The following is a 27,278-nucleotide window of genomic DNA, read 5'->3' on the forward strand; positions in this document are numbered from 1 at the left end:
TCAGGTCAATTGTTTGCTAATGCTACTTGATGGATGAACAATGTGTGTGTGCGCGCGCGCGCGTGTCTGTGTTATGCGCGCGAACGTGATTGGCCGTTCGGCGCGTTCACGGTGCACCCACTAACTTCAGTTTTACTGAGTTTACATCCGGGTTCTTTTCCCTAGGCAATGGAGGGCGCACTACCGACGTTCCTTAGGCAAAGTGAAATAAATTCGCCGCACTGTCACATAAAATAGTCCTATTTTTAAAACTAATATTCCGTTCGCTGCGTAGACACTTTTACTTCTATTTTTACCAATAGAACTATTATCAACGCGATAACGAATAAACAGGCGAGCAATAAGGCGTATTTTGTGCTGTATATAATATAGTTTCGCTGTCCCGTTCTCGCTTTGGCTTCCTGCGCGCATTGATACGTGGTGTGCGCAGGCCCGGCTGAATGAGATTGAAGAAGAGTTCTTGTTTTGTATGTCAGTTACTCTAATATACATTCTTATAATAAAAATACATTTACACACATTTACTAGGAATGCGCAAGGATACGCTAAGGAAACGCGAATGAGTTAAATGGAATACATTCTTTCACGGGACAGGATCCGAGAGTGGATATTTATTTAAATAATTTGCGTGTGTGAGGAGAACGAGGACTGATAGCTGGCGGAGTGAGTAAAAGGGTGAGTGCACCAACATATTCTTTATTATTACTGTCATGGTTTTTAATGTAAATAAAGATAGAATTTTTATAAATTATTTCGAGGAAAAGCCGTTTTTTGTTCGTTTCTGCTTATACTAGGAGTTGGCTAAGAGTGGCGAGCTATTGGACAGCTACCGAGAAAAGAAATAGAGTGGGGGCGCGAGGAGAGCGCGAGGAGGGTGCACAGCAACTTGACGCTCTTCTTACAAAATAAAACGCTTTTTAACACCAAAGTAAACAACTAAACCTTATAACTAACGTCCCACGTCGAGTCAAACGTTTCGACGAGCTGTTCAGGTTTAATATTTACGCGAATTCGCCGGGCCGTGTGTAAATACTCGAGTGCACTTGTCGTTTTTCATTCCAGTCACCAACTGTAGAATTGTCATAAGCGCTGTCAGTACGAGCATCCTATTCAGATTCAGCTACAGTCATGCTAACCGGGCCGTGAACGCTAAGCTTAACTTTTACAAATACATTTAGAACAACTTTATTAGTGCGTGTACTTAGTTTAACGAAGTGTAAGATGTTACTTTGATTATTTTTGTGGTCTGGCTGTACAGAAGGCCTGGTGATGTTGGATTGGAGGGTAGCGTAAAGTAATCGGAGGTGGTCCGTGTTGCCAGATTGTGTAATATCCTTCCACATGGACTGTTTGAATTACGTTTAAAAAACTGCAATTTTGTTGACTTTTGACTGTTTTAAAAACAGGGAAGGAAAGTGTAAATAACTCTGGTAACCATGCAGGTTTACGATCTGTTTTGTTTTTAATGCACGTGTACGCTGATGCATATTATTTTCTTTTCATGAGCTTTATTATTGGTTTTATGTCCTTTATTCCAGCCCTTACATTTTAATTATAGCTGCATTTCATCACATATTCTTGTCAAGAAGTTTTAAATTTGACCCTTTGCTCAGTGTGAGTATGACATGTTAATGACATTGTACAGAAGCTGTTGAAAATGTGATCTGAACTGGGTCTGTTCATAGAAGTATGTTTACATCAGATGGATTTGGCAACTTTGCCTAACATGTATATCTTGTAAAAAGGCCATTTAATTTAACACTTCCAGATGTTTTATGTTTACTTCATATTTAATGCAAGGTGTATGTCACATATTTCTCTTGTTTGGAGGAGGAAGTTGGGAAGTTGTGGTGTTGCTTTTTTGGTAGCACAAATTAAAGAACTCCACATTGTTACTTAGACCAGAGGAACCATAGCATGCCAGCCCTCCAGTTGTGTATGTGTGTGTGTGTGTGTGTGTGTGTGTGTGTGTGTGTGTGTGTGTGTGTGTGTGTGTGCATTTTGTTCACAGCACAATCAAAACAGCAGCCGTCCCAAATGGGAACCAGTGGAGCTGGATTTTAGCTCTAGGGTATTTTCTGCCAGCATGAGGAACTGCTATAGTGACAGCACCTAAATGGTCAACTTTCACACTGCAGCGAGGGGAAAAAGCTGGCATCGCAGACAGATGTTTATGTGGGCATGTCACTAAAAACACAAATCCAGTTCAGCTTTCCTGAAGACTCCAATAGAAAGAATTGAATTTGAGGTCTGCATCAGCTGATGCCTGCAAAAAAGTTGGGACAGGAGCAGAATAGGAGTAAAAAATTACACCACAATTAACTTAGACTATTTTGAAACATTCCACTATAAGCAGGTGAATTGGTAAAAGGTAGAGTCTACCAAAGGCTCAGCCTTTGCAAGGAGATATGGCCCATTTGTCAATTAGTTAAAAAAAGAACAATTTTGTAATTGCTTCCCTTACACTGCCTTTCCCTACTTTTTTGGAAGGTGTTGCCAGCATAATGTACGGAATTGGTGGTGTGTATTAACAAAAATTGATATGATAAAGAATTAAATATCTATTCTTTATGCTTTTTTTAATATAAAAAAACAGTAAAATATTGGTTACAAATCACTGTTTCTTTTTGTATATTTGGGTTTTAACCTACAGTCCAGTTGGCGTTTACGTGGCTACCATCACTGAGATCTGGGTTCAAATCACAGCGGGCGTCTACACAGACATGTTTGGCTATGTCTTAGGCCCAGAGACTTAGGGTTGCAGCAGTCTATTACACTAGTCCACCGCCATCGAGATTTGAAACCCTACAGATAATGTGCCCTGTCAAGGGTATTTCCGCCCTGCACCCAGAACCGGACCTGCTGCGTCCCTGACCTGGGTCAATCAGTTCAATCAGAGAATGAGATGAAAGAAAAACCTACAGTCTAAACTTGTTCTGGAGTCAGGTTTGTCCTAACTTAGCACTTTGCACAGTGTGACTGTAGTGGTTGAAATATTTTTGGTTTATTACACAGCAATTACTATTTTTCTTTTTTTTCTTTTTCAGTTTTATTGCAGTTGTTGCTGCACAAGCAGTTATTAAGTTTAGGGGGCAATAATTTTCACTTGGGTGATGTGAATTTTTTATCATGATGTTTCTTCATGGTCTGCTTGTTTTTATATTATATTTTGTATGAGGATGTAAAATCAGGGTGACAAACGATACTAAAAAAGATACAAGCAGGAGGGGTCAAATACTTTCTTTTTATGTCTCAGTACATTGGAATAAGATACACATTTACCAAGCAGGCTTTAAAAGCACATATTATTGTGATCCCTGTAGCTAATGGGTTGTTTAGCTCATCTGAGGCACATACAGCATTCAGGGAACGACATGAACACTTTAATGATGGGTAATAAGCCTGTTTTTAGCGGCTGTGAATGGACAGTAAACTGTCAAATGTGTTCTTTGCTGCACAAAATGTTAGTTTGGTTTGATTATTGGTAAATGCAGATAAAATGGGGATGCTATTGAAATAAGGATGCACTTTTTAGACAGGTAATAAATAAATAAACAAGTAATACATAAATAGAGTAGATAGATAATTAGCTCTTTGTTTGCTCTGACACTGTAACTCCCATTCTGACATCCGTGCAGTCGTCGGCCTCGTCTTTTCACCTGCCACTGGTGAAGTCTCACAGAGACCCGAAACACGTATGGAGAGGCACACTATGCAGTCACCACAACCAGACAGCAGATGTCTCAAAATAATAAAGTTTATAGAAAGAGCACTACGTCTGGTATACCAATAATTAATTCTATTATCAAGTCTAATACTGTTACTCAGGAAAATCCTTTTTTAAATGTAGTAATAACTACGTAAGACACTTAAGATGACATAAATGTGTCAGATTTCCGCACACAAAGTTTGTGCACGTCTTTAGTTTAGGCTTGTGTGTGTATGAGTCACATCTGCTTCTTTTTGTTTATCAGTTCCAGGCGCCCCCACACTGCCAGTTGGATGGTGTTCAAGACAGCAGACGTTGTGAAGGTATGTAATAAAGTAATTTAGGGCACACGTGTAATCCAGCATGTGTGTAACGTTAATAAAACATTCAAAACTCATAAGATTATCCTTAAATATTATTATTATTAATAATAACCTCCTAATTACATATATTACATTGTGTCCTCTTTCACTACGCAAACAATTCACACACATCAGACATGTGCATTGTTAATTATAATTTTCTAGCACAAGTGGATAACCTTTATTTGCCTTGATTAGCATTAATAACAATCTCTCCGGTCCCCTAGGCTGAGGGAGGTGTGAGGTTCGGCCAGAAGGGCTTGATGATGGAGCTCCAGAGTCTACAAGAGGCTCTCAAAGTGGAGATACAGATTCATCAGGTAACGCTCTCTGGGGCCATGAATCCTAGCACTCGCTGTACGTTCATTAAAGGATAAACACAATCAGGAAACTGTGTTAAACAGTACAAACACTCACAGTTGCGTAAGTTCCTTAGTCCAATAGTTTGGCTTCAAGGGCCGCTTTCTTTAACAACAGTTTCTAAGCCCATGGTGATGTTAAGCTTGCCCGACTGTTTCAGCAGCTTCTGTTTTGTCAGACTCGATATTTGGTGGTTCTTGAAATGTACATGCAAGAAATTCAAGGAAGGGCATCCAGCTTAAAAACTGGTAAGCGGACCAGATCTTATATACAGTAGCAGCAAAAAAAAAGGTTTAATACAGTTAATAATGCAGGTATTCACTAGCACACTGCTGCTGGGATCCAGGGTTCAATTCCCTGGTACTATCGTGTAGTGGGCATTTACATACATACAGACATGATACAGGCTGTGTATTAGGGGGTGGCCAAGGCCCCACATTGGATCGCCGTCCTGTCTGGGGTGTATCACTAGATTGCGCCTAGTGATTAAGGGAAAATCTGACCCACCACAACCCTGACCAAGAGGAAGTGAAATAGGGGAAGTAAAAAATCTCTGGCAACTTTATTCCTTCACATTAGTAAGACAGATACTCTATATCGCTTATAGTATTTGGACACCTGACCTTTAGCCTAATAGACATCCCGTTCCAAAATCATGGCAGTCTATATAGTTGCTGTCCACTCTTACAGGAAGGCTTTCCGCATGTATCTGCACACTTGTGAAGTATCGATATAATATGGATGCAGACTATTTAAACGCTAGGTCTATACCGAACTGTAGATTGCTTGTTCGGGTTAAAAAAAAAAAAAAATGCTTTCTGAATTGAACATGGCGGAAGAAAACAATAGACGCTGATTGATATGCCACAGAGTTGGTCAAAGCTCCCTAGTAGAGAAGCCACTTAAATCTGTAGAAACAGAAAACCCCATACCCCAGCACTTTATATAGCACTTTATATTCAATATTCTTCTACTTTAGCTTTATTAACATTTATTACTTTCGCACAGTCCTTCCTTTTACATGGGATGTTGCTGATTATTGCAGTACCAGCATTTGTCTCTGAGTGGCACTGTGTGATCAGCCAGTACTGCAGATTTCTTCACTAAGTTCATGTACAAAATGGATTTAGTTTGTTTTTTAAAATACTCATTCTTTCTTACTGTTATTGTTTTTGCAGAAGCTGGTTGCTCAGATGAAGCAAGATCCACAGGTAAAGTAAAAAAAATCTCATGTAGCTACATTAATATGAATAATACAAAATAGAGTTTCTTAAAGAGTGTGTTACTGATGCGTGATGTGTGTGTGTAGAATGCAGAGCTGAAGCTCCAGCTGCATGACCTTCAGGCCAAGATCACAGGGCTGAGTGAGCGACAGGTAAGAGACAGAAATAGTGAGAAAGAGAAACAGTTCAATTTTCAGGATGGTGAAAGAGAGTAAAGATTTAACGCACAAGATCTTGAGCAGGGTTTTATTCTGCTGTTATACACAACTAAAGGAGAAACAACATTATTATTATTAATTTTAATAAGAATGCAGAGAGTCAAATTTAAAAGATAACCAGCTGATATATCAATCACATGACAAATCACCTCATGTCCACAATGCTATAGGCTTTATTAAAACATAATAATGTCAACAGTCACATGATCACATATACACAGATTAAGAAAAGAGTTCAATACAAAACTGTTGTAATGAAAACTCAGCGAGTTGGGATGCGAGTGCAGGTGTGTTTACTGAGACAAACAGCTCAAAATCACAATCAGGTTATTGTAGACATGGCTGTGAATCAAGGCAACGTATTTACAAAACTCTCGTCGAGGCACAAAGCAGTAGAACGTGGAATATCGCTCAGAACAGGCCTGCGTAGTGCTTTGATTCCTCGCTCTAGTCTGCAAACACAAGAGGGCTTGAGTAGGGACAAACAAGGCAATAACAAGCGCAAAAACAGGTGCATCAAAGCAAGGTAATCAACATAACTGAAAATGGGTGCAAAAGCTAAATCTCCAGAGACTAAACATGGGTGGGAAGTGTTCATGCAAATCACTGACAACTAGGCCTATTAGCTAGCAGTTTATTACAACTAAAAACTAGAGATGCAGCGGTTATTTCAAAGCTTTCCAACATCAGTTCATAGAAACAAGATCAGCCGAGTCCTGATTTAATATTCACAATAAAGCTTTAATAAATAATGCCACAGCTTTTTAATTTACGATATTGATTATTTAAATGAGACACCGAATTTATAACGGCATGTGGTAAAGTGCGTCGGTGCTCCAGCCAGTTTCCATTCTTAATTTAAAAGAACCGTTAGCTGTCAAAAAAAAAGTGTCAGCTTCAAGAACTTTTATGATTGACCATCGATTTAATTACCGACATTGTTTAATCGCTGTTTTATTTTGTTTCGTTTTCAGAAGCTACCATCTAAATTAAAATCTCACTATAAAAATGTACCATTAGTGGTAGAAAGACAAAGCACATGTTCTGTCATGATGTAATGCACACGAAACACCATCAAAACAGGGGCGGAAATCACGTCCCCCTTTCCAGGGGAAAAATATAATTGTAAAAACAAAGAGGCTATTCATTTTAAACAGTTACTATTTTAAATCTGATCATTTCAATATGTAATAATGTAGTTTTTTCAGTACCAGTATTGCAATTCGAGATTTTCTTTCCTACACTGATGCAACACACTCTCATGTGAAGACAGCCTTACTCAATCTCAACCAATAATTGCAGTAGATAGCTGCTGTTGTAGAGCCACAATCAAACTCAACAGATGTGCTGCTGTTTTATTATGTAGCAGCAGAGAGCAAAAAAGCAGAGAGAGATAGAGATATGGTGGGGGTGGGGGAGAGAGATCGAGAGTCTTTGCAGTGGTTCTGGCAAGCTGTGTAGTCACACAGTGTAAAATCCCTTTGAGAAAACTCTCCACCTGCCACTCTGATGCCTCTCTGGCATTCTTACTGCCTCTTACTCCAACCTGCCTTTCCCTTCACCTGTAATTCTGTACGGTCATGCTGAGAGCTCACACAGTTAGCGGGTGACAAGTGTTGGAGGTGAAAACGAGGTGGTGGCTTTGCTGTATCTATTTTCTATATGTTTGACTTTTATTACATTATTTCATGGCTGATAAGTAGAGATGCACCGAATGCAATTTTCTTGGATGATTCCGATTGCTGATTTTTTAAACATGTAGCCGATTTCGATTTTCTTTCTTTCTAAGAATTATAAATGTCAGCATAAATGTCAACAGAGAGGTTCGCCAAACTATTCCCTTGCCCATGTGATTATATCAGCTATTGTTGAATGGCGGTTCTTGATGCAGTGCCGTCTTGCAGTGCCGTGCCGTCCTAGCCCTTAAGCACTGATATTCCTCCAGGTTCATCGAATCGTTTAATGATATTATGCACTGTAGAGGGAGAAATATGCAAATCCCTTCCAGTCTTTCCTTGAGAAACGTTGTTTGTTGACAAACTGGAGATCCTCTGCTCATCTTTGCTTCTCAAAGACTCGTGGACTTCGTGGATACTGCGCTTGTACCAAACATGGTTACGATCCCGCCATTACTAGCCCTAAATACCCCTGTCCCAACTTTTTTTGGAATGTGTTGCAGGCCTGAAATGCAGGAATGGATGTACAGTATATTAACAAATGAAGTTGACCAGAAAATACATAAAATATTTTGGGTTCATTCTGTCCGCAATGAAATAAATCAAAGTAAATGGAAAAAATTCTAATTTGCATTTTCCATGCTGTTCCAATTTTATCTGGTTTGTAGTTGTATGTCACTACAGCACTACAGCATCACGGGCGGATGTTTCTGCTGCAGAGAGTCAGAAATTTTGAGTGCGTATTTATATTTTATTAGTCTTTCTCTACAATTTGACTCTAAAACTCTCCTTTATAAAAGGAGTCTAGGATAAATGTGTTTGTGACTTGAATGTAAAAGCCTATCGGGTTTTTGATTACGTAAAAAAAAACAGTCCTTCATCCTTCCGTAGAAATAATTTATACAAAAGTGAGAGGAAAACATGAAAGCAAAATAGTTATTAGACTGTTTGGTTTCATTGTGAGACGGAGTCGGAGGCTTTGTTTCTTAGCAACAGGTGAAATAAATGACTTTCTCACAGTAAGAACTAGTCCGAATTGAGTGTGTGTGTGTGTTCGAGTGTGTGTGTGTGTGTGTGTGTGAGGCTTAGAAAGCAGACGGCCAGCTCAATTTTCGCCTCAGTAGTCGCCGTAGAGACAAGCGAGTTAGTCTAGTGTTTTTGTGCTCATTACACACTATATGGCCTAAAGTATTTGGACACCTGACATCCCATTTCAAAATGAAATGGTAGTAAAATAGAGTGACTTGCATGTGATCTTTTCAGTTATAGCAGCGGACGCTCTTTTGATAAGGCTTCTCACAAGACTTTGAAGTATGTCTGTGGGAATTTGTGCCCATTCAGTCAAAAGATGACAGCATGTGTATGGCTGGGTGCTGATAAATTTCTTTAAAGCAAGTTTTCTTCATTTTCTTCACATAGAGCTTGCTTAGTGCACAGGGGCAAAGTCATGCTGGAACAGGATAGGGCCCTCCCTAAATTGTTGCCGCCCCTAAATACGGGAGTATAAATACGTAACGCTGCAGTAGCTGTGCTAATATGACATGATCTGATGAGCAGAGGTGTTGTTTTTAATAGATCTTTCACCCCGCACTCACACAAGCCAGCGACATTTTCTACAAAGAAGCTCAACGCAGAACCTGCGTTAATGTGACAGCGGCAAACGACAAAGAGACAGCGGCGCGCGGCATTACATCGAGATTTATGAAGTTTATGCAAATGACAAGAACTGACACAGTTCAGCTACAAATCTCAATGATTAGCTCAGATAGATCCAGATGTGTGGCGCTCATTCCAGCTTCTTAAGGTGAATTGATAGCGTGTTTTAAATGTCTCATGGGGCGGCACGGTGGCTCAGTGGGTAGCACTGGTGCCCTACAGCAAGAAGGTCCTCAGTTCGATCCCCAGGTGGGGCAGTCCGGGTCCTTTCTGTGTAGAGTTTGCTCTTCCCGTGTCTGTGTGGGTTTCCTCCAGGAGCTTTGGTTTCCTCCCACAGTCCAGCGACGTTAAACTTTTGAACTGATGAATCTTGTGTAACCACTAATTACCTGTCCTGCACACTTTACCTGTCAAGCCATGTCTTTCTAGAGCTTGTTTTGTACCCAGTAGCTCATCGGTTAAGGTACCGGACTAGTAGTCAGAAGGTTGCCGGTTAAAGCCTCTGAGCAAGGCCTTTACTCCTCAATTGCCAAGTTGTATTCAGACATAATTGTGAGTCACTTTGAGTAAAAGCTTCCGCTTCTTTTCGAATGTAAACGATTCTGATTCTGAATCCTGAATCCAGATTCTGATTCATTAAAACAAAAGATGAAATGCTTTTTAGATCAGCCAGATGAGCACTTCCATACTGTTCCTCGTGCCTGGATGTGCACTAGCGCCCAGAGAGAAATGTGGTGTGTGTGTGTGTGTATTTGAGGAAGAAGGGAATGTGAGTGGAATTTTAATCGCAGGCTCAGCTGGTTAAATACCAGCGCAGAGTGACAGCAACCATAGTAATCCCTGCTTCTCGCGTAGACTGTGTGTGTGTATGTGTGTGTGTGTGTGTGTACAGTGACTTTGGACCAAGTAAATGAAATCGAGGAGCAAAAACATTAAGATAAGAAAAAATAAGACAAAAACAGGCGGCATGTACTTAGCTAAAAGAAAAAAGAGCCGTCTCGCCTGTAGTATTCATACCTGAGTTGATGGAACTGTGTGTGTGTGTGTGTGTGTGTGTGTGTGTGTGTTCTTTATTTCTCTCTTAATAAGGCTGATCCATTCAATACTAAAAGAACATTTTGTATTTGTAAGGCTCAGTTAATTGCAGAACAGCACATTCACCAGAGCAGGAACAAGCTCTCGTACCATCAGTCAGAGACTGCAGTAGGGAAGAGAACATCACTGTACCGAGTGCATAAATCGCTTGCACAGGTTTGCACTTTCTTTCACTCGCTCTCTCGCTCTTACTCACTCACATGCCTGATCAGGTTTGATTTGATGCAGGAGATTACACAGATGCCTGCAGGAGCGACATCATCTCAGTCTGTGTAGTTGGCTGCAGGTCATGTAGATATGAAGAGGGAAACACGTCTCCTAAGATGTGTATAAAGAAAACATATATTATAGTAGTGTCTAGTAGTTTTCTCTAGTTTCTCGCATTACTTTAAATGAAAGTGTATATTTCCAATTCCCATAGTTAATGTTTCCAGTATATAGGCTGTCTTATACCTTGCAATTTGTTGTTGATTATATACGTAATATATTAAACTAAGCAGCTCTTTGAGTTTTATAGGTTTACCAGAGCCCTACAGTGACCATAACAAACACCATTTCCAAGATGGCTATGTTTAAATGCAAATATTTCCTCCAATCCCATTGAATTCCGATGCATTCTGATTATAGATTAAGGGTTTGTCTGAAAACCTTGTGATCTCTCTACATAGATGGCATTTTACATCATTCTACACTCCTACACACCCCTGAGAATAAGGCTGTCTGAATTCTTAGATACCTTAAAATGATCCCTATTAAGGTGCCTTAATTCTAAGCGATAATCTGACTGAATAACGAGGGAGAAAAATGAAAGATTATCTCACCCTTGGAGAACATGACGCAAATGCACATGCTTAGAACATACATAAGTGTTTAACAGGTTACTTGTGTTTAATCAGATAGAAATAGTATTCGGAATGGCCTCAATTTGACTAGTCGATTCCGACATATTCTTTTCCGATTGAGCTATTAATAGGATTTTTAACATACAGTGTATCACAAAAGTGAGTACACCCCTCACATTTCTGCAGATATTTAAGTATATCTTTTCATGGGACAACACTGACAAAATGACACTTTGACACAATGAAAAGTAGTCTGTGTGCAGCTTATATAACAGTGTAAATTTATTCTTCCCTCAAAATAACTCAATATACAGCCATTAATGTCTAAACCACCGGCAACAAAAGTGAGTACACCCCTTAGTGAAAGTTCCTGAAGTGTCAATATTTTGTGTGGCCACCATTATTTCCCAGAACTGCCTTAACTCTCCTGGGCATGGAGTTTACCAGAGCTTCACAGGTTGCCACTGGAATGCTTTTCCACTCCTCCATGACGACATCACGGAGCCGGCGGATATTCGAGACTTTGCGCTCCTTCACCTTCCGCTTGAGGATGCCCTAAAGATGTTCTATTGGGTTTAGGTCTGGAGACATGCTTGGCCAGTCCATCACCTTTACCCTCAGCCTCTTCAATAAAGCAGTGGTCGTCTTAGAGGTGTGTTTGGGGTCATTATCATGCTGGAACACTGCCCTGCGACCCAGTTTCCGGAGGGAGGGGATCATGCTCTGCTTCAGTATTTCACAGTACATATTGGAGTTCATGTGTCCCTCAATGAAAGGTAACTCCCCAACACCTGCTGCACTCATGCAGCCCCAGACCATGGCATTCCCACCACCATGCTTGACTGTAGGCATGACACACTTATCTTTGTACTCCTCACCTGATTGCCGCCACACATGCTTGAGACCATCTGAACCAAACAAATTAATCTTGGTCTCATCAGACCATAGGACATGGTTCCAGTAATCCATGTCCTTTGTTGACATGTCTTCAGCAAACTGTTTGCGGGCTTTCTTGTGTAGAGACTTCAGAAGAGGCTTCCTTCTGGGGTGACAGCCATGCAGACCAATTTGATGTAGTGTGCGGCGTATGGTCTGAACACTGACAGGCTGACCCCCCACCTTTTCAATCTCTGCAGCAATGCTGACAGCACTCCTGCGCCTATCTTTCAAAGACAGCAGTTGGATGTGACGCTGAGCACGTGCACTCAGCTTCTTTGGACGACCGACGCGAGGTCTGTTCTGAGTGGACCCTGCTCTTTTAAAACGCTGGATGATCTTGGCCACTGTGCTGCAGCTCAGTTTCAGGGTGTTGGCAATCTTCTTGTAGCCTTGGCCATCTTCATGTAGCGCAACAATTCGTCTTTTAAGATCCTCAGAGAGTTCTTTGCCATGAGGTGCCATGTTGGAACTTTCAGTGACCAGTATGAGAGAGTGTGAGAGCTGTACTACTAAATTGAACACACCTGCTCCCTATGCACACCTGAGACCTAGTAACACTAACAAATCACATGACATTTTGGAGGGAAAATGACAAGCAGTGCTCAATTTGGACATTTAGGGGTGTATTCTCTTAGGGGTGTACTCACTTTTGTTGCCGGTGGTTTAGACATTAATGGCTGTATATTGAGTTATTTTGAGGGAAGAATAAATTTACACTGTTATATAAGCTGCACACAGACTACTTTTCATTGTGTCAAAGTGTCATTTTGTCAGTGTTGTCCCATGAAAAGATATACTTAAATATCTGCAGAAATGTGAGGGGTGTACTCACTTTTGTGATACACTGTAGCTAGTGATGAAATCCCCAAAGCAGATGGACTAAAGACTTGGGCTGCGTCCGGAATCGCATACTTCCATACTCAATAGTACGCGAAATGAGGACGCGGGAGCGGTTAGTATGTCCGAATACACAGTATACACAAAGAGGTACGCGAGAAGTACCCGGATGACCTACTTATTGGGCAGCCATGTTTGAGTATGCAAGCGATGCACACTTGCGGTCCGTTAATGTATCCCATAATGCAACTGGAGCTGCGTAGGCGTTCGAAGCGTAATAAGAAACAAGAAAGATAGCGGTCCTCTGTTTACAACATTTTAAAGACGAATTAATAACAAAAACTCGATAAATATCCAAAAGTTTGGCGAGTGGGGTTTGTAATGAGTCTGTAACCATGGTGATATGACGTCATGACGTCCCACGTCATCACTTGACGTTGGAAAGATGGCGGATGTAGTACGTAGCAGTGTTGTGTGCATACTGCATACTTCTGTACTGGAAGTATGTACTTTTTTACCGGCAGAGTAGTGCATACTTCCTCCAATCTAGTACATACTCTCTAAGTATGCGATTCCGGACGCAGCTTAGGTTTAAGTTCGCGTTTGTCCTCCACGCCAGCAGAGACAGCGCTGCACTTTTCACCCCTACAAAACAGGGCACCTTGTGTATTATGGCTTCAGTCAGACTGGATTCTGTTTCTTTTCCCAGAAAAAAGTGGTGGAACAGCTGAGAAGAGATCTGCTGGTGAAGCAGGACTCGGCAGACATAGGGCTGCAGACGCAAACACAGCACCCTCTACAGGCTGATGGCAAAACTACCACGCTGATTTCCAACCAGACCCAGAGCTCCCTGCCCCCAAATCACCTCAACACGTCACAGGTAACCACTTCAATTCAAAATGACATAGACGGTTATAATGTAATGTCATAATATGAATGTTTTTTCGCATATAGTAAAAACAATGTGTAATGAAAATGAAAGAGGGCCCAAAAAAGAGCCCTGAAGCTGCCAATTCAATGGTTTCAATGTGTTTGCTTTCTCTTTCGCCAGAACTCAGTCAGTGTGACTCCAGTCATCACAACCAAGACTCTACCTCTGATGCTGAGAGCTGCCACACCCACCACTCCCATTGCCATGATGCCTACACCCACCATCGCCATGGTCACGACCCTCACTAATACGCCCCGCCCCAGCCTTCCGAACTCGGACCCCCAGAGTTTAAGTCTACAGGCGACCGGGAAGCCGGCCCATCACGGATTAGAGCCTGTGCGGATTGTTCCTAAGAACACCATTGTTGTAAGTCAACATTAGATTCGCAAATTGTGGTGTGTTCAAAAGTCAATATTTCTTATAGACGTGATTTTACATCAATTATGTCAAGTCACCCAGACACTGAAGCGCCAAAGAATCACTGTCTCGCATGTTTTTATTGTAGAATCTTTTGGCAACTTTATATGTATCAGGACCCACGTCTTCTGATAGTTTTGCTTCTGAATCACTGAGTTTTGGGGCTCACCAAGGTGTTTACGGCAAATATAGGCCAGAGTCACAACCCCAGACCAAACCCAGGACGTATTAGAATGTATAGGTACAGATAATAAGCCCCTCAGTCGCTCCCTCCTCTCTGTATGTGCAAGTCTTGACTCAAATCTTTGTTTTTTTCCTCTTTCTTTTTACTAAACGACGTAAACAGGTAATGCCTAAAACATCTGTAGCTTCAGCAGCATTGCCGCCAATCCTGGCCCAGCAGCCTGTACTTCTCACCGCCAAGCTCAGCTCTGCTCTGCTGCCCTCGACAGGACCGGTACACCAGCTCCACATATTACACCCCCAACCTGCCAACACCCAGCCTGGAACCAACAGTATCCAGTCCTGCCCTGGCAACGCCCAGCCTGGCTTTAACATCATCCAGCCCTGCCCCAGCATCACAATGACACTCAGCACCAACCTAGCCCAGTTCAGCACTAGCAGCACGCAGCACACCACACAGCTGCCCAGTATTCTCATCTCAGCCCAAGCCAACAAACCCTACGCTGTTCCCCCCGCTCAAGCTCATGCTGACCCGCCGGCTAAGATAACGGACGTGACTCACGCAACCAGGAGTGACCTGCCCTGCCCTGACACGCAGGTGAGTATATCAAAAGATCTTTTAATAAACCTAGTGAGCTGCCTTGCTGCCTACTACCTACCTAGGCAGCTGCCTAAGTAGAGAGGATCCTAATAAGACATCAACTTATAAGGCAGATTATTTGGACGCACTGCTTAGATGGCGACCACAGTTTTGCTTACTAATCTAACACAGTTAGCCTCAGGCCATTCAAACCAATGGGCCGAGGTGACACAACCCGCTAGCATGCCAGCTGACATCTCCCTCTGTGTACTGAAAACAGTTAAATTGTCACTGACGAGCCTGAATTTGCTAATAAATTCTCATTGATTTTTTATTTGTATATTTCTAGAGACTGTCTGCTTCATTTGCCACAAAGATCTAGTGAAAATAAACAAGTGAAAGAAAGCCTATACATAAATATTCAGTCAGTGTGTATTTTTTACCTTCAGACACCCGGCACAGTGGACAGAGTGGTACCAAAGACATCAGCAAGCAGCCCAACAACTTGCCCAGCTCCACCACAAACACAAGTCCCTTTTTTAACGACCTCTAAGACACACATCCAAGCAAACACACCCTCCGCTGCAGCCTCACAACCCACGAAACCCAAATGTCCGGACAACCCATTGGTAAGTTGCTATTAAGAATTGCCAGTATCGCACAATGTACAGTGTATCACAAAAGTGAGTACACCCCTCACATTTCTGCAGATATTTAAGTATATCTTTTCATGGGACAACACTGACAAAATGACACTTTGACACAATGAAAAGTAGTCTGTGTGCAGCTTATATAACAGTGTAAATTTATTCTTCCCTCAAAATAACTCAATATACAGCCATTAATGTCTAAACCACCGGCAACAAAAGTGAGTACACCCCTTAGTGAAAGTTCCTGAAGTGTCAATATTTTGTGTGGCCACCATTATTTCCCAGAACTGCCTTAACTCTCCTGGGCATGGACTTAACCAGAGCTTCACAGGTTGCCACTGGAATGCTTTTCCACTCCTCCATGACGACATCACGGAGCTGGCGGATATTCGAGACTTTGCGCTCCTCCACCTTCCGCTTGAGGATGCCCCAAAGATGTTCTATTGGGTTTAGGTCTGGAGACATGCTTGGCCAGTCCATCACCTTTACCCTCAGCCTCTTCAATAAAGCAGTGGTCGTCTTAGAGGTGTGTTTGGGGTCATTATCATGCTGGAACACTGCCCTGCGACCCAGTTTCCGGAGGGAGGGGATCATGCTCTGCTTCAGTATTTCACAGTACATATTGGAGTTCATGTGTCCCTCAATTAAATGTAACTCCCCAACACCTGCTGCACTCATGCAGCCCCAGACCATGGCATTCCCACCACCATGCTTGACTGTAGGCATGACACACTTATCTTTGTACTCCTCACCTGATTGCCGCCACACATGCTTGAGACCATCTGAACCAAACAAATTAATCTTGGTCTCATCAGACCATAGGACATGGTTCCAGTAATCCATGTCCTTTGTTGACATGTCTTCAGCAAACTGTTTGCGGGCTTTCTTGTGTAGAGACTTCAGAAGAGGCTTCCTTCTGGGGTGACAGCCATGCAGACCAATTTGATGTAGTGTGCGGCGTATGGTCTGAGCACTGACAGGCTGACCCCCCACCTTTTCAATCTCTGCAGCAATGCTGACAGCACTCCTGCGCCTATCTTTCAAAGACAGCAGTTGGATGTGACGCTGAGCACGTGCACTCAGCTTCTTTGGACGACCAACGCGAGTTCTGTTCTGAGTGGACCCTGCTCTTTTAAAACGCTGGATGATCTTGGCCACTGTGCTGCAGCTCAGTTTCAGGGTGTTGGCAATCTTCTTGTAGCCTTGGCCATCTTCATGTAGCGCAACAATTCGTCTTTTAAGATCCTCAGAGAGTTATTTGCCATGAGGTGCCATGTTGGAACTTTCAGTGACCAGTATGAGAGAGTGTGAGAGCTGTACTACTAAATTGAACACACCTGCTCCCTATGCACACCTGAGACCTAGTAACACTAACGAGTCACATGACATTTTGGAGGGAAAATGACAAGCAGTGCTCAATTTGGACATTTAGGGGTGTAGTCTCTTAGGGGTGTACTCACTTTTGTTGCCGGTGGTTTAGACATTAATGGCTGTATATTGAGTTATTTTGAGGGAAGAATAAATTTACACTGTTATATAAGCTGCACACAGACTACTTTTCATTGTGTCAAAGTGTCATTTTGTCAGTGTTGTCCCATGAAAAGATATACTTAAATATCTGCAGAAATGTGAGGGGTGTACTCACTTTTGTGATACACTGTATTTCGCAATTCAGTCATTCATTCAGTCAGTGTCTATTTTACCACCACTTACCGATTCATGGGCAACAGGCAGGAAACACCCCGGACAGGTCGCCAGTCCATCACAGTGCACACACACACACACACTCACAGCAATTTCTGTAGCTCCAATTAGCGTGACTGCATGACACAGGGAGAACATGCAAACTCCACACAGAATGGAATCGAACCCAGGCCCTTCCTGCTGTGAGGATACAGCTCCACTCACTGCAGATTCATTCTAACAACCAAATCTAAGCAGATCCAGAAAATGTGCTTAATTTTAAGGTTCATTTTTATCTTTCTCAAGGTTTCTTTCTCACAACAGGCCTCTTTTACTCAGTTTATATAAAAGCTATAAAAATAATGACCAAAGTTGATTTCATATGTTTATTCATTTAATCTGTGTGTTTAATCTTATTATTATTATTTTATGTATCTTATTTTTATCTTATTTTTATGTACCATTTTTAATACTATAATTTCCACGTGCCTGTTACTTCATTATTTACATTTTTTTTTTTTTTTTTAATTATTTTTCTCCGAATTTTCTCCCCAATTTTTCTCCCAATTTTTAGCGCTTCCAATCTGTCTTCCGCTGCTAACAGGCACACCAGACCTGCATCCAAGGAGAGCACGCCGCTGCCCCACGCCTTCTTTACACGTGTACAGCCCTTCTCTTCTCGTCCGTGCATTCTGCACGGGCGTCTCTTCTGCAAATCAGGGTCCTTACACAGCGCATGAAGACCCACCCACCCACATATAGTCCGGTCCCCCACCCTGCAGGCACTGCCAATTATGCCCACCAGATGGCGCCCAGCCGACCGGTGGCAACACCGAGCCTCGAACCGGGAGGTTCAGAAACTCGGTGCTGGTGCGTCAGCGGAATATCCCGCTGCGCCACCTGGGCGCCTATTATTTACATTTTACATTTTCAGCATTTAGCAGACGCTTTTATCCAAAGCGACTTACACAATGATTTGAACACGATGAGCAGTTGAGGGTTAAGGGCCTTGCTCAGGGACCCAACAGTGGCAACTTGGTGGCGGCGGGGCTTGAACCGGCAACCTTCTGTTTACTAGTCCAGTACCTTAACCACTGTTGTGGCCCTTTGTGAAAATGAGTTTAACACCCTTGATCTACAGTGTATCACAAAAGTGAGTACACCCCTCACATTTCTGCAGATATTTAAGTATATCTTTTCATGGGACAACACTGACAAAATGACACTTTGACACGATGAAAAGTAGTCTGTGTGCAGCTTATATAACAGTGTAAATTTATTCTTCCCTCAAAATAACTCAATATACAGCCATTAATGTCTAAACCACCGGCAACAAAAGTGAGTACACCCCTAAGAGACTACACCCCTAAATGTCCAAATTGAGCACTGCTTGTCATTTTCCCTCCAAAATGTCATGTGATTTGTTAGTGTTACTAGGTCTCAGGTGTGCATAGGGAGCAGGTGTGTTCAATTTAGTAGTACAGCTCTCACACTCTCTCATACTGGTCACTGAAAGTTTCAACATGGCACCTCATGGCAAAGAACTCTCTGAGGATCTTAAAAGACGAATTGTTGCGCTACATGAAGATGGCCAAGGCTACAAGAAGATTGCCAACACCCTGAAACTGAGCTGCAGCACAGTGGCCAAGATCATCCAGCGTTTTAAAAGAGCAGGGTCCACTCAGAACAGACCTCGCGTTGGTCGTCCAAAGAAGCTGAGTGCACGTGCTCAGCGTCACATCCAACTGCTGTCTTTGAAAGATAGGCGCAGGAGTGCTGTCAGCATTGCTGCAGAGATTGAAAAGGTGGGGTGTCAGCCTGTCAGTGCTCAGACCATACGCCGCACACTACATCAAATTGGTCTGCATGGCTGTCACCCCAGAAGGAAGCCTCTTCTGAAGTCTCTACACAAGAAAGCCCGCAAACAGTTTGCTGAAGACATGTCAACAAAGGACATGGATTACTGGAACCATGTCCTATGGTCTGATGAGACCAAGATTAATTTGTTTGGTTCAGATGGTCTCAAGCATGTGTGGCGGCAATCAGGTGAGGAGTACAAAGATAAGTGTGTCATGCCTACAGTCAAGCCTGGTGGTGGGAATGCCATGGTCTGGGGCTGCATGAGTGCAGCAGGTGTTGGGGAGTTACATTTCATTGAGGGACACATGAACTCCAATATGTACTGTGAAATACTGAAGAAGAGCATGATCCCCTCCCTCCGGAAACTGGGTCTCGGGCAGTGTTCCAGCATGATAATGACCCCAAACACACCTCTAAGACGACCACTGCTTTATTGAAGAGGCTGAGGGTAAAGGTGATGGACTGGCCAAGCATGTCTCCAGACCTAAACCCAATAGAACATCTTTGGGGCATCCTCAAGCGGAAGGTGCAGGAGCGCAAAGTCTCGAATATCCACCAGCTCCGTGATGTCGTCATGGAGGAGTGGAAAAGCATTCCAGTGGCAATCTGTGAAGCTCTGGTAAACTCCATGCCCAGGAGAGTTAAGGCAGTTCTGGGAAATAATGGTGGCCACACAAAATATTGACACTTCAGGAACTTTCACTAAGGGGTGTACTCACTTTTGTTGCCGGTGGTTTAGACATTAATGGCTGTATATTGAGTTATTTTGAGGGAAGAATAAATTTACACTGTTATATAAGCTGCACACAGACTACTTTTCATTGTGTCAAAGTGTCATTTTGTCAGTGCTGTCCCATGAAAAGATATACTTAAATATCTGCAGAAATGTGAGGGGTGTACTCACTTTTGTGATACACTGTATGTTGAATAAACCACATCATGGTTTACATTCACTTCTGTGTTGTTTACTTTACAGAAACTGGCCTTCATGCTCTCGTTGGGGCTGGTTACACAAGACTACCTTGATGGTGAGTGTAAAAAAGTGTCTCAGTTTGCTGTAAAAATCTGGAAGCTCTTATCGTTGCATAACGTTGCATCTGTGTCAGTGTTTCACTCAACACACTTATTTTCATCTGTTCTTTATACACAGAGATTCAAAGTAAAAGGCAGGAACGGAAGAGACGAACAACAGCGAACCCAGTGTACAGCGGGGCGTTCTTCGAGCCAGAGGTAATACCGGTACACGGCGCTACACCTACAGAGAGTACGTTATATAACGAATATGTCATGATCACAGTTTAAATGTGTTTCAGCGCAAGAAAAGCACAGTTTCATACCTGAGTTCTGCAAACCAGGGGTGCAGAAAGAGAGGTGACTATATCTGTGCAATAACAGTGTGTGTGTGTGTGTGTGTTAGTTTTTTGTGGGGGTTATCAGAAATAAAGACACACAGCAAAACTGGTTATTGCATTTGATTAATAACAGGCAAGATACAAACACATGAATAGCAAAAGCAGACTATATAAAGCATTTTTTGATGCAGGTAAACAGTAAGAGGTGTCTTTGCCAATAATCAGAGTAAAAGTAGTATTTTAGCAGTCGAATATGCAGCAGTTATGCTATTATGTAATGCGGACATGAGGCTTTATCCAAATTGTTTTGTTTTTTTTAAATAAAAGTAAGCATGTAGAGATACTTTATACCAGGGCAAAATGCAAAAACTCCCTCTGCAGCAGTAACATCTTCTGTGTTACCCAGTCTTTACCTGATGAACTCTTTCCTTTAGCTGCACTTTTGTGTTTTGCTGAATTGGCACTTTTATTGAACACAGACCTCAGTGAGTGAATAAGAATACAAGATGGTTAAAAAGTGACCCAGCCATGTTGCTGATGTATATTTAGTGGTTGTATTTCTTCATGCGCTGCGTCCTCTGTCTGACAATATTTTTTTCCCACCCCCGCCTCTCTTCCCACGCTAGCCGACGAGGAAGGCTCATCCGAGGTACGTCCCGCCAACGTTTCCTCTTATCTGTCTTTTCTTTTTTTTTTTTTTTCCTTTTGTCGTCTATCTCATCTCACTCAGGTCGCCCACCCAAACCCAGAAGTGTGGCGGAGCAGGGCATCAGCCGTTTGACCCCCACTGGCCTCCACCCGGCTTGTGTGGGCCCTCGCTCCCCCGCCTCCTCACAATCCTTTTCATCACACTCATCCCCATCCAACAGTCCTCGTCTCGGCCCGAGCTCAGTGGGGGATGTAAGTAGCCGTGGGAGACCACCGCACCCACCCATAGACTCCCATCTTCCAGGTCTTGTCAGGGTTACCAGTGCTCCCTAGCTGACTGTCAGTGGTGCTAATTCAGGCCCCATTATTAAGGATTATTTTGTACCTTAGTCTGTACCCTTCCAACAACAAAAAAATAGAGCCATAATAGGCAGGTCTTTATGTAAAGCACTAGGTATTATTTTAAACATTATTATAATGCAAAAGTGATTAAACACACCCCACCTCACCTTGTATGATTGGACCGTCATGTGGTTGTGTTGTGACGGGTGGATTCTGTGTGACAGGGAGCCATCCACGATGATTTCTGTGTGGTGTGTAGGCGCGGCGGGCAGTTACTCATGTGTGACGCCTGCTCAGGTACCTATCACCACGACTGCCTGGCGCCTCCCCTCCTCACTGTGCCCAGGGGCATGTGGATTTGCCCTGCGTGCCAGCATCAGGTAAATGCTTTCAGACCCTCCCAAGCAAGGAAGCCTACTGCCCTATGCTAACCAATCATTCAAAACTTGTAAGTTGTAGCATTAAGGATTTTTTTGTCACTCCTGGAAGTTGGATGTTCTTGCATTTGCATTTGCATTTTCAGTGTCTCATTATCTCCATTCGCTCCTCTTCCATTAATGTCTTGCATTGTCTTCTGTGTCAGGACTGTGATTGCGTGATGCTTTTGTGCTTTGATTGACAGTACTTTTTTTCTTCAGATTATGAAAACGGATGAGGCGATAGAGTGGCCCGGAGCCCTCGCTATCGTCCATTCCTACATTTCTTACAAAGCAGGTAAGGAACCTGACTGGTGTTTATTTGAACTAAAGTAAGGAAATGTTTACTGTGGAAGCACCGCTGTAAGTCACTGAGAATAAGAGCGTCTGCTAAATGTCAAAAAATGTTAACGGAAATGTCATTATGTTGGGTATTTCATAGATTTTTTCAAGAGCTCAAAGATAAGGGCGAATGCAAACAGCAATGGTTTATGTACGGTTATATTTTGTGCTTTACTGATGTTTATTTAAATCAGATGTAGTTTATTAGATCCTCTTTTCAAAGTACGTTTCTGTTTGTCTTGTTTATGACGATTCTCTGTGCTGTATTTTGTCCCAAGGACGTGTCCACAGGAACATATTAGTTTTAAAAAATATATTTTTAAAAGGCGCCTGTACAGAAAGTGGAGAAGGTTGGGGAGATCGACCTCACACTCAAATCTATCAAAGTATGTGACAATAAGAAGGGATTGGTGTGTGTGTCAGGCGAACATACACCCTCCTTGAATGCTGTCGGGGTCCCCAGCAGCAGATTGGCTACGCTAAATTGGGAGAAAAAGGGGGAAATGCATAAAAAAATGCCACACTCAGGTGACTTGGCTTTCTTCTCTTTCCCCACAGAAAAAGAGCAGGAGAAACTTAAGCTGGAGAAATGGAGTTCGGATCTGCAGCAGGAAAGAGAGGAGCTAGAGATCCGAGCAAAACAGCTCAGTAACTCGATCACGGTGAGATAACGTTCCGTCCATTTCTCAAGGCAAGAAGCGTCTGACCGCGATAATATCTCTCATCATAAGTGTTCTGTGTCTCTTTGGCTACTTCAGGTATGTTCAGAAAGCAGGAAGGGTGTTCTGGCCCGGCAGAGAGACATGGAGGCTTCAATAGAAAAGGTAAAAGGTCTAGTGCGCCTTATCAGGGGCATCCAGTTGCCCCCGCTCTCCCAGTTCACACCCGTAGGCACCGTATTCGTAAATCCGGGTGCCGTCTCGACCCAGCAACCTCACACCGTTCCCAGCTCCGAGGAGAACCAACAGCCTTGTAGGAATAACATCACAGGACAAAAGGACAAAACAAACTTCGATCACAGAGATACCTCCATCCTTAAAAACACCCACAGCAACGTGTCAGACCTTGTAAACAACGAAGACGCCACCGACACAAAGAACTCTTCCACGGTTCATTCATTCGGGAGAAGCACCTCCCCGGTTCTGAGCAATACACACACCCAGAGCACCACCTACGCCGGCTCGAATAGGACCCTGGAGCGAGAAGACGGACACGAGGAAACCAAAAACCAGGTCGGCATCGGAGAAACAAACAAAAACAGCATCCGAAACCTCAGAGGAACAGCAGAGCCCCTTCCTATTGTGGTCCAAGGTGTGGAATAGTATCGACATCAAAGCCCTACATCGTTTCCCTCTAAACCCCCGTAGACCTCTGATTCAAAAGTGTCCTAATTCGCCACTCAGTGTGTTTGGTACCGTGTCGTCTCGTGTGTTAAGAATTCACAGTGCCGTTTCAGACGAGCAGGATTAAAGCATCTGAGGTCCCAGCACCTGAGCGTTTCATCATAACAGTAATAAAGAAAGAGTTTAGACCGAGATATCACACCGACGTGTGCCTGCCATACTCGCCGTTTGCCGGAAAGTCAAAAAACGTCAATTATCCAGCCAGCTCGTTGGATGTCGGCGTCGAGAAATCTCCTCGCCAACGTTTTCCGTGCCGTCTTAATCACCAGTTTGCGAACGTCAACGGCGAACCCTGTATTAAAAGATTATTAGATGTCTGTTTTGTGAGGTGAATGCTAGTAAAATGCACAGCACCCTAGTTTTACTGTTAGTGGTTTCCAAAGGAACAAAGTTGTGTTTTTTTATTTATTTATTTTTGTATTTAGATTTTTTGGTTTATATGCTGCCACACAATGCAGGTACAGGTGAACGATGTAAAAAAAAAAACTAACAAACAGAAACTCATTTTAAAATAGTGAAATGAGATTTTAATATTGGCACGTCTGCTGGCACATGTCCTGTAGGAACAGGAAAGTAATCAGTAATAATATTGGTCCAGTTGAGACATTTGACCTTTGTTTATGTTGGGCTTTAAAGGAAATAAAGAAAGATAATGAATTCGCAGGTCTTCCACCTATAAGATAAGATGCATTCGTCCTGTTTACGTTGTCAGTGTGCAGCAGTTTTGTAAATATGATGATTAATTGTCTGTTCTGTTTTTGCCAAATGTTTGCCACATGTACATGTATTTTTCTTGATGACGGTTCGGTATTTAAATGATAGTGTTGTATTCGTGTAGCATCAGTATTAAAGACCCTTAGCGTGAACTCTGACACAGCCTTAACTAGCGATCAAGTGTTGAGAAAAAGAAATGCGTTTGGTATTCGATATCGATCGCCGTGACGTTTTTAATTAGGCTATAATAACTTGAATCGATGGGTTAGTGTAAGATTAGCTTTTATAATATTCAAGCAATTACTTCAAAAGACCAAACCAAAATACATTATGCTTAGCTGGCCTTTGTAGAGTACGATGGGAGTGGTGAAAGGGCTGAAGATGCTTCATGTAGGTGTGTAAGGATACACAGTATTAATGTTTGCATTCATTTTTCCAGTACAGGGGTTGCCATACGATACGCTGGCAATTAAATATCAATAGTTTGGGCATATGGTTGAGGGCATCATACCATCACAGCCTATTGACATAAAAACGTTCCATCATTTTAGTGACGAAATATTTTAGAACATCTTTGAATTAAACAGCAGTGGCTAATTTCTTGAAGGGGACAAGTGGAATCTCAGCAGAGCCACACAAAAACACCGGGCCGTGTCTGAGCGAAGGAAGGTCGGACGGGGTCTCTTCACACCGGCTCTGTGTAGGAACCCAACACTGGCAGGTGATAAGTGGACGTAGATTGAACACATGTCAGAGGGGGCGTGTGGTCATTCAGATCAGAAGTTGTGCAATAGGCAGCGGATTTGTATTTGTGAATTGGAAATGACTACATTGGGAGATGGGTTGGGAGGGTTGGCCAAAATGACTCACCACTGCCAGGTTGTCACTGTTGGGCCCTTAACCCTCAATTTCTTAGACAGTATACTGTCACAGTACTGTAGGTCGCTTTGGATAACAGCATTTGCTAAATGCTGAAAATGTAAATGTAAACAAATGAAAAAAGACTATAAGTGTATCGTTACACCTCTTAACAATGTGTGTGTGTGTGTGTGTGCTTATACACACACATATGCATTGTTAGATGCCCTTGGCCCTGTGTTTCTCTACTTTGCTCTCTTGGTTTATGCATATTTGATCGAAAATTTGCGTATGTACTGTAGCATTTAAAGGGCTTTTCTATTCACATCGTCCTATTAGCTAGTGTGTTAGCCTTCCACATGGCAGCACTGTTAAGGAGACAGAAAACAAAAGCACATCAGAGCAAGCTTTAGTTAAGAATCCAACAGCACAGAAAACGAATCAAGTTATGTGCTGTGTTTCGAACGTATCTCTCAGAATCATGGAAGTAGGGCGTCGCAGCCTTCCGCGTCGAACACGAAACGTTTTGACGATAAAGCACAATAAATCACACAGAGATGCAACTAATAAACGTGACCGTGACGCAGGTCTGTAGGTGTAGAAGTAGTTCCAGTAACGTGATTTTCGGGTGGCTTACTCAGGGCGTCGCCAGGTCCGGTCTGTGGTAAGCGCTTGCCTTAAGATGCTCTGGTTTCTTGGTTGCGTGTTCGTTTCTGTTGCACTAGGATCATATCTTTTGGTTCGATATTTTATGCACCGGGATTATTATCCAGTGCCTGATATAAGTTTTGAGTTGAGTTAAAGCTCTGCTTATTATATTTATTATCATTATCGCTGCACTTTAAGTTGAAACAAGTTCTGAGTTGTTTTTTTTTATTATTATTATTCATTATTAACGTTTTGTCTGATGGTTCATATCATTTGGTTCAGAGCAGCTCTGGTTAAATGTTCCATTTATTTCTGTAAGTAAATATATATCGTATTTTATTTAAGACTATTTTAGGACGTTCCTTTGCCAGAGTAGGACCTATCAGGAGAAAAACTTGGTGACTTGGTGGGAGAGGTGCTGGGAGGTATCGTTCCCAAAATAATTAAATAAATAAATAAATAAATAAAGGCTGTTTAATCTCACCGTAACTACAAAAGAAATCGTATCTCGGCGGGTCTGAGTGAGGGTTTGCCCAGCTCCGATATCTAAATCTGATATCTGCAAGCGTCACGTTCACCCCCTCGTTTAGGGACCGCCCGTTTGTGTCTGGGTGTTTCGAATTTGTAGCGTGCAAAAGTGTATGAAGTCTGTTGAAGTTTTTTTTTACTCATTTTACTTACACTAGAGATTAAGTGTTTGTGGATTTTTATTGCTCCCTGATGTGTTAAAGAACAAAGAACCCTTGCTGAAACGGCGCTGTGTTCAGGTCGCCGTCTGCATGGTTTTACCTGAGACAAACTGTTTCACATCTTTTCAAATGCTTCTCGTGTACAGATACAGGAAGGCAATCGAGCAAGACATAGTGCACAAACCCAAAACATTTCTAGTGGTACGTTCTATGTGCTAAACGACGTATAAGGTGTTTATTTTAAGTGTCTAACAAAAGTATTGAGTATTTTTTCATAATTCTTTTCAAGATAATGTGATAAATTTGATTTATTTACTTTATTTAGTTTTTGGTTTCTTTTTTTACACTTTGTACATGATGTTTTGGATTCTCTGTTGCTAGGCACTGGTGCTTCGCTTCATTCATAGACTTTTGTTTCTTCTTGTAACTTATTTAAATGCACAGCGACGTGTCTTTCTTCATGTTCAAGGGGTGGTTATTTTAGCAGAATTTGATCAAATTGTATTTATTAATTTTTACCATTTTTGCTAATTAAAACCATAAAATCACTGCCTCGTGTTTGCATTTTCATCACTCGATCTATCACAGTCTCGGCTGCTTTAAACTCCTCACCTGTGATGTGATGGTGAGCGTGGATGGAGCTTC

The 27,278-nt window shown here is 42.3% G+C and overlaps 1 protein-coding gene across 2 annotated transcripts; it reads left to right on the forward strand.

Annotated features, from left to right (window-relative positions):
* The first annotated feature begins 502 nt into the window (after positions 1 to 502).
* On the forward strand, positions 503 to 26,154 carry phf21aa (PHD finger protein 21Aa). Of its 2 annotated transcripts, none has more exons than XM_062989820.1 (17): positions 503 to 675; positions 3,975 to 4,032; positions 4,299 to 4,391; positions 5,610 to 5,642; positions 5,741 to 5,806; positions 13,627 to 13,797; positions 13,969 to 14,214; positions 14,612 to 15,046; positions 15,478 to 15,657; positions 20,198 to 20,249; positions 20,372 to 20,451; positions 20,535 to 20,592; positions 21,304 to 21,473; positions 21,788 to 21,943; positions 22,202 to 22,277; positions 22,880 to 22,983; positions 23,080 to 26,154. In XM_062989820.1, the coding sequence occupies exons 2-17, from the start codon at positions 4,003 to 4,005 to the stop codon at positions 23,641 to 23,643; spliced, it is 2,514 nt and encodes an 837-aa protein (XP_062845890.1). In that variant the 5' UTR covers positions 503 to 675; positions 3,975 to 4,002; the 3' UTR covers positions 23,644 to 26,154. The 2 variants fall into 2 exon arrangements, with proteins under 2 accessions (XP_062845890.1, XP_062845889.1); XM_062989819.1 differs by lacking the exon at positions 503 to 675 and adding an exon at positions 2,918 to 2,946.
* The last annotated feature ends 1,124 nt before the right edge of the window (positions 26,155 to 27,278 follow it).

Source organism: Trichomycterus rosablanca, chromosome 27 (genome assembly GCF_030014385.1).
Source record: "Trichomycterus rosablanca isolate fTriRos1 chromosome 27, fTriRos1.hap1, whole genome shotgun sequence".
Taxonomy (NCBI): Eukaryota; Metazoa; Chordata; class Actinopteri; order Siluriformes; family Trichomycteridae; genus Trichomycterus; species Trichomycterus rosablanca.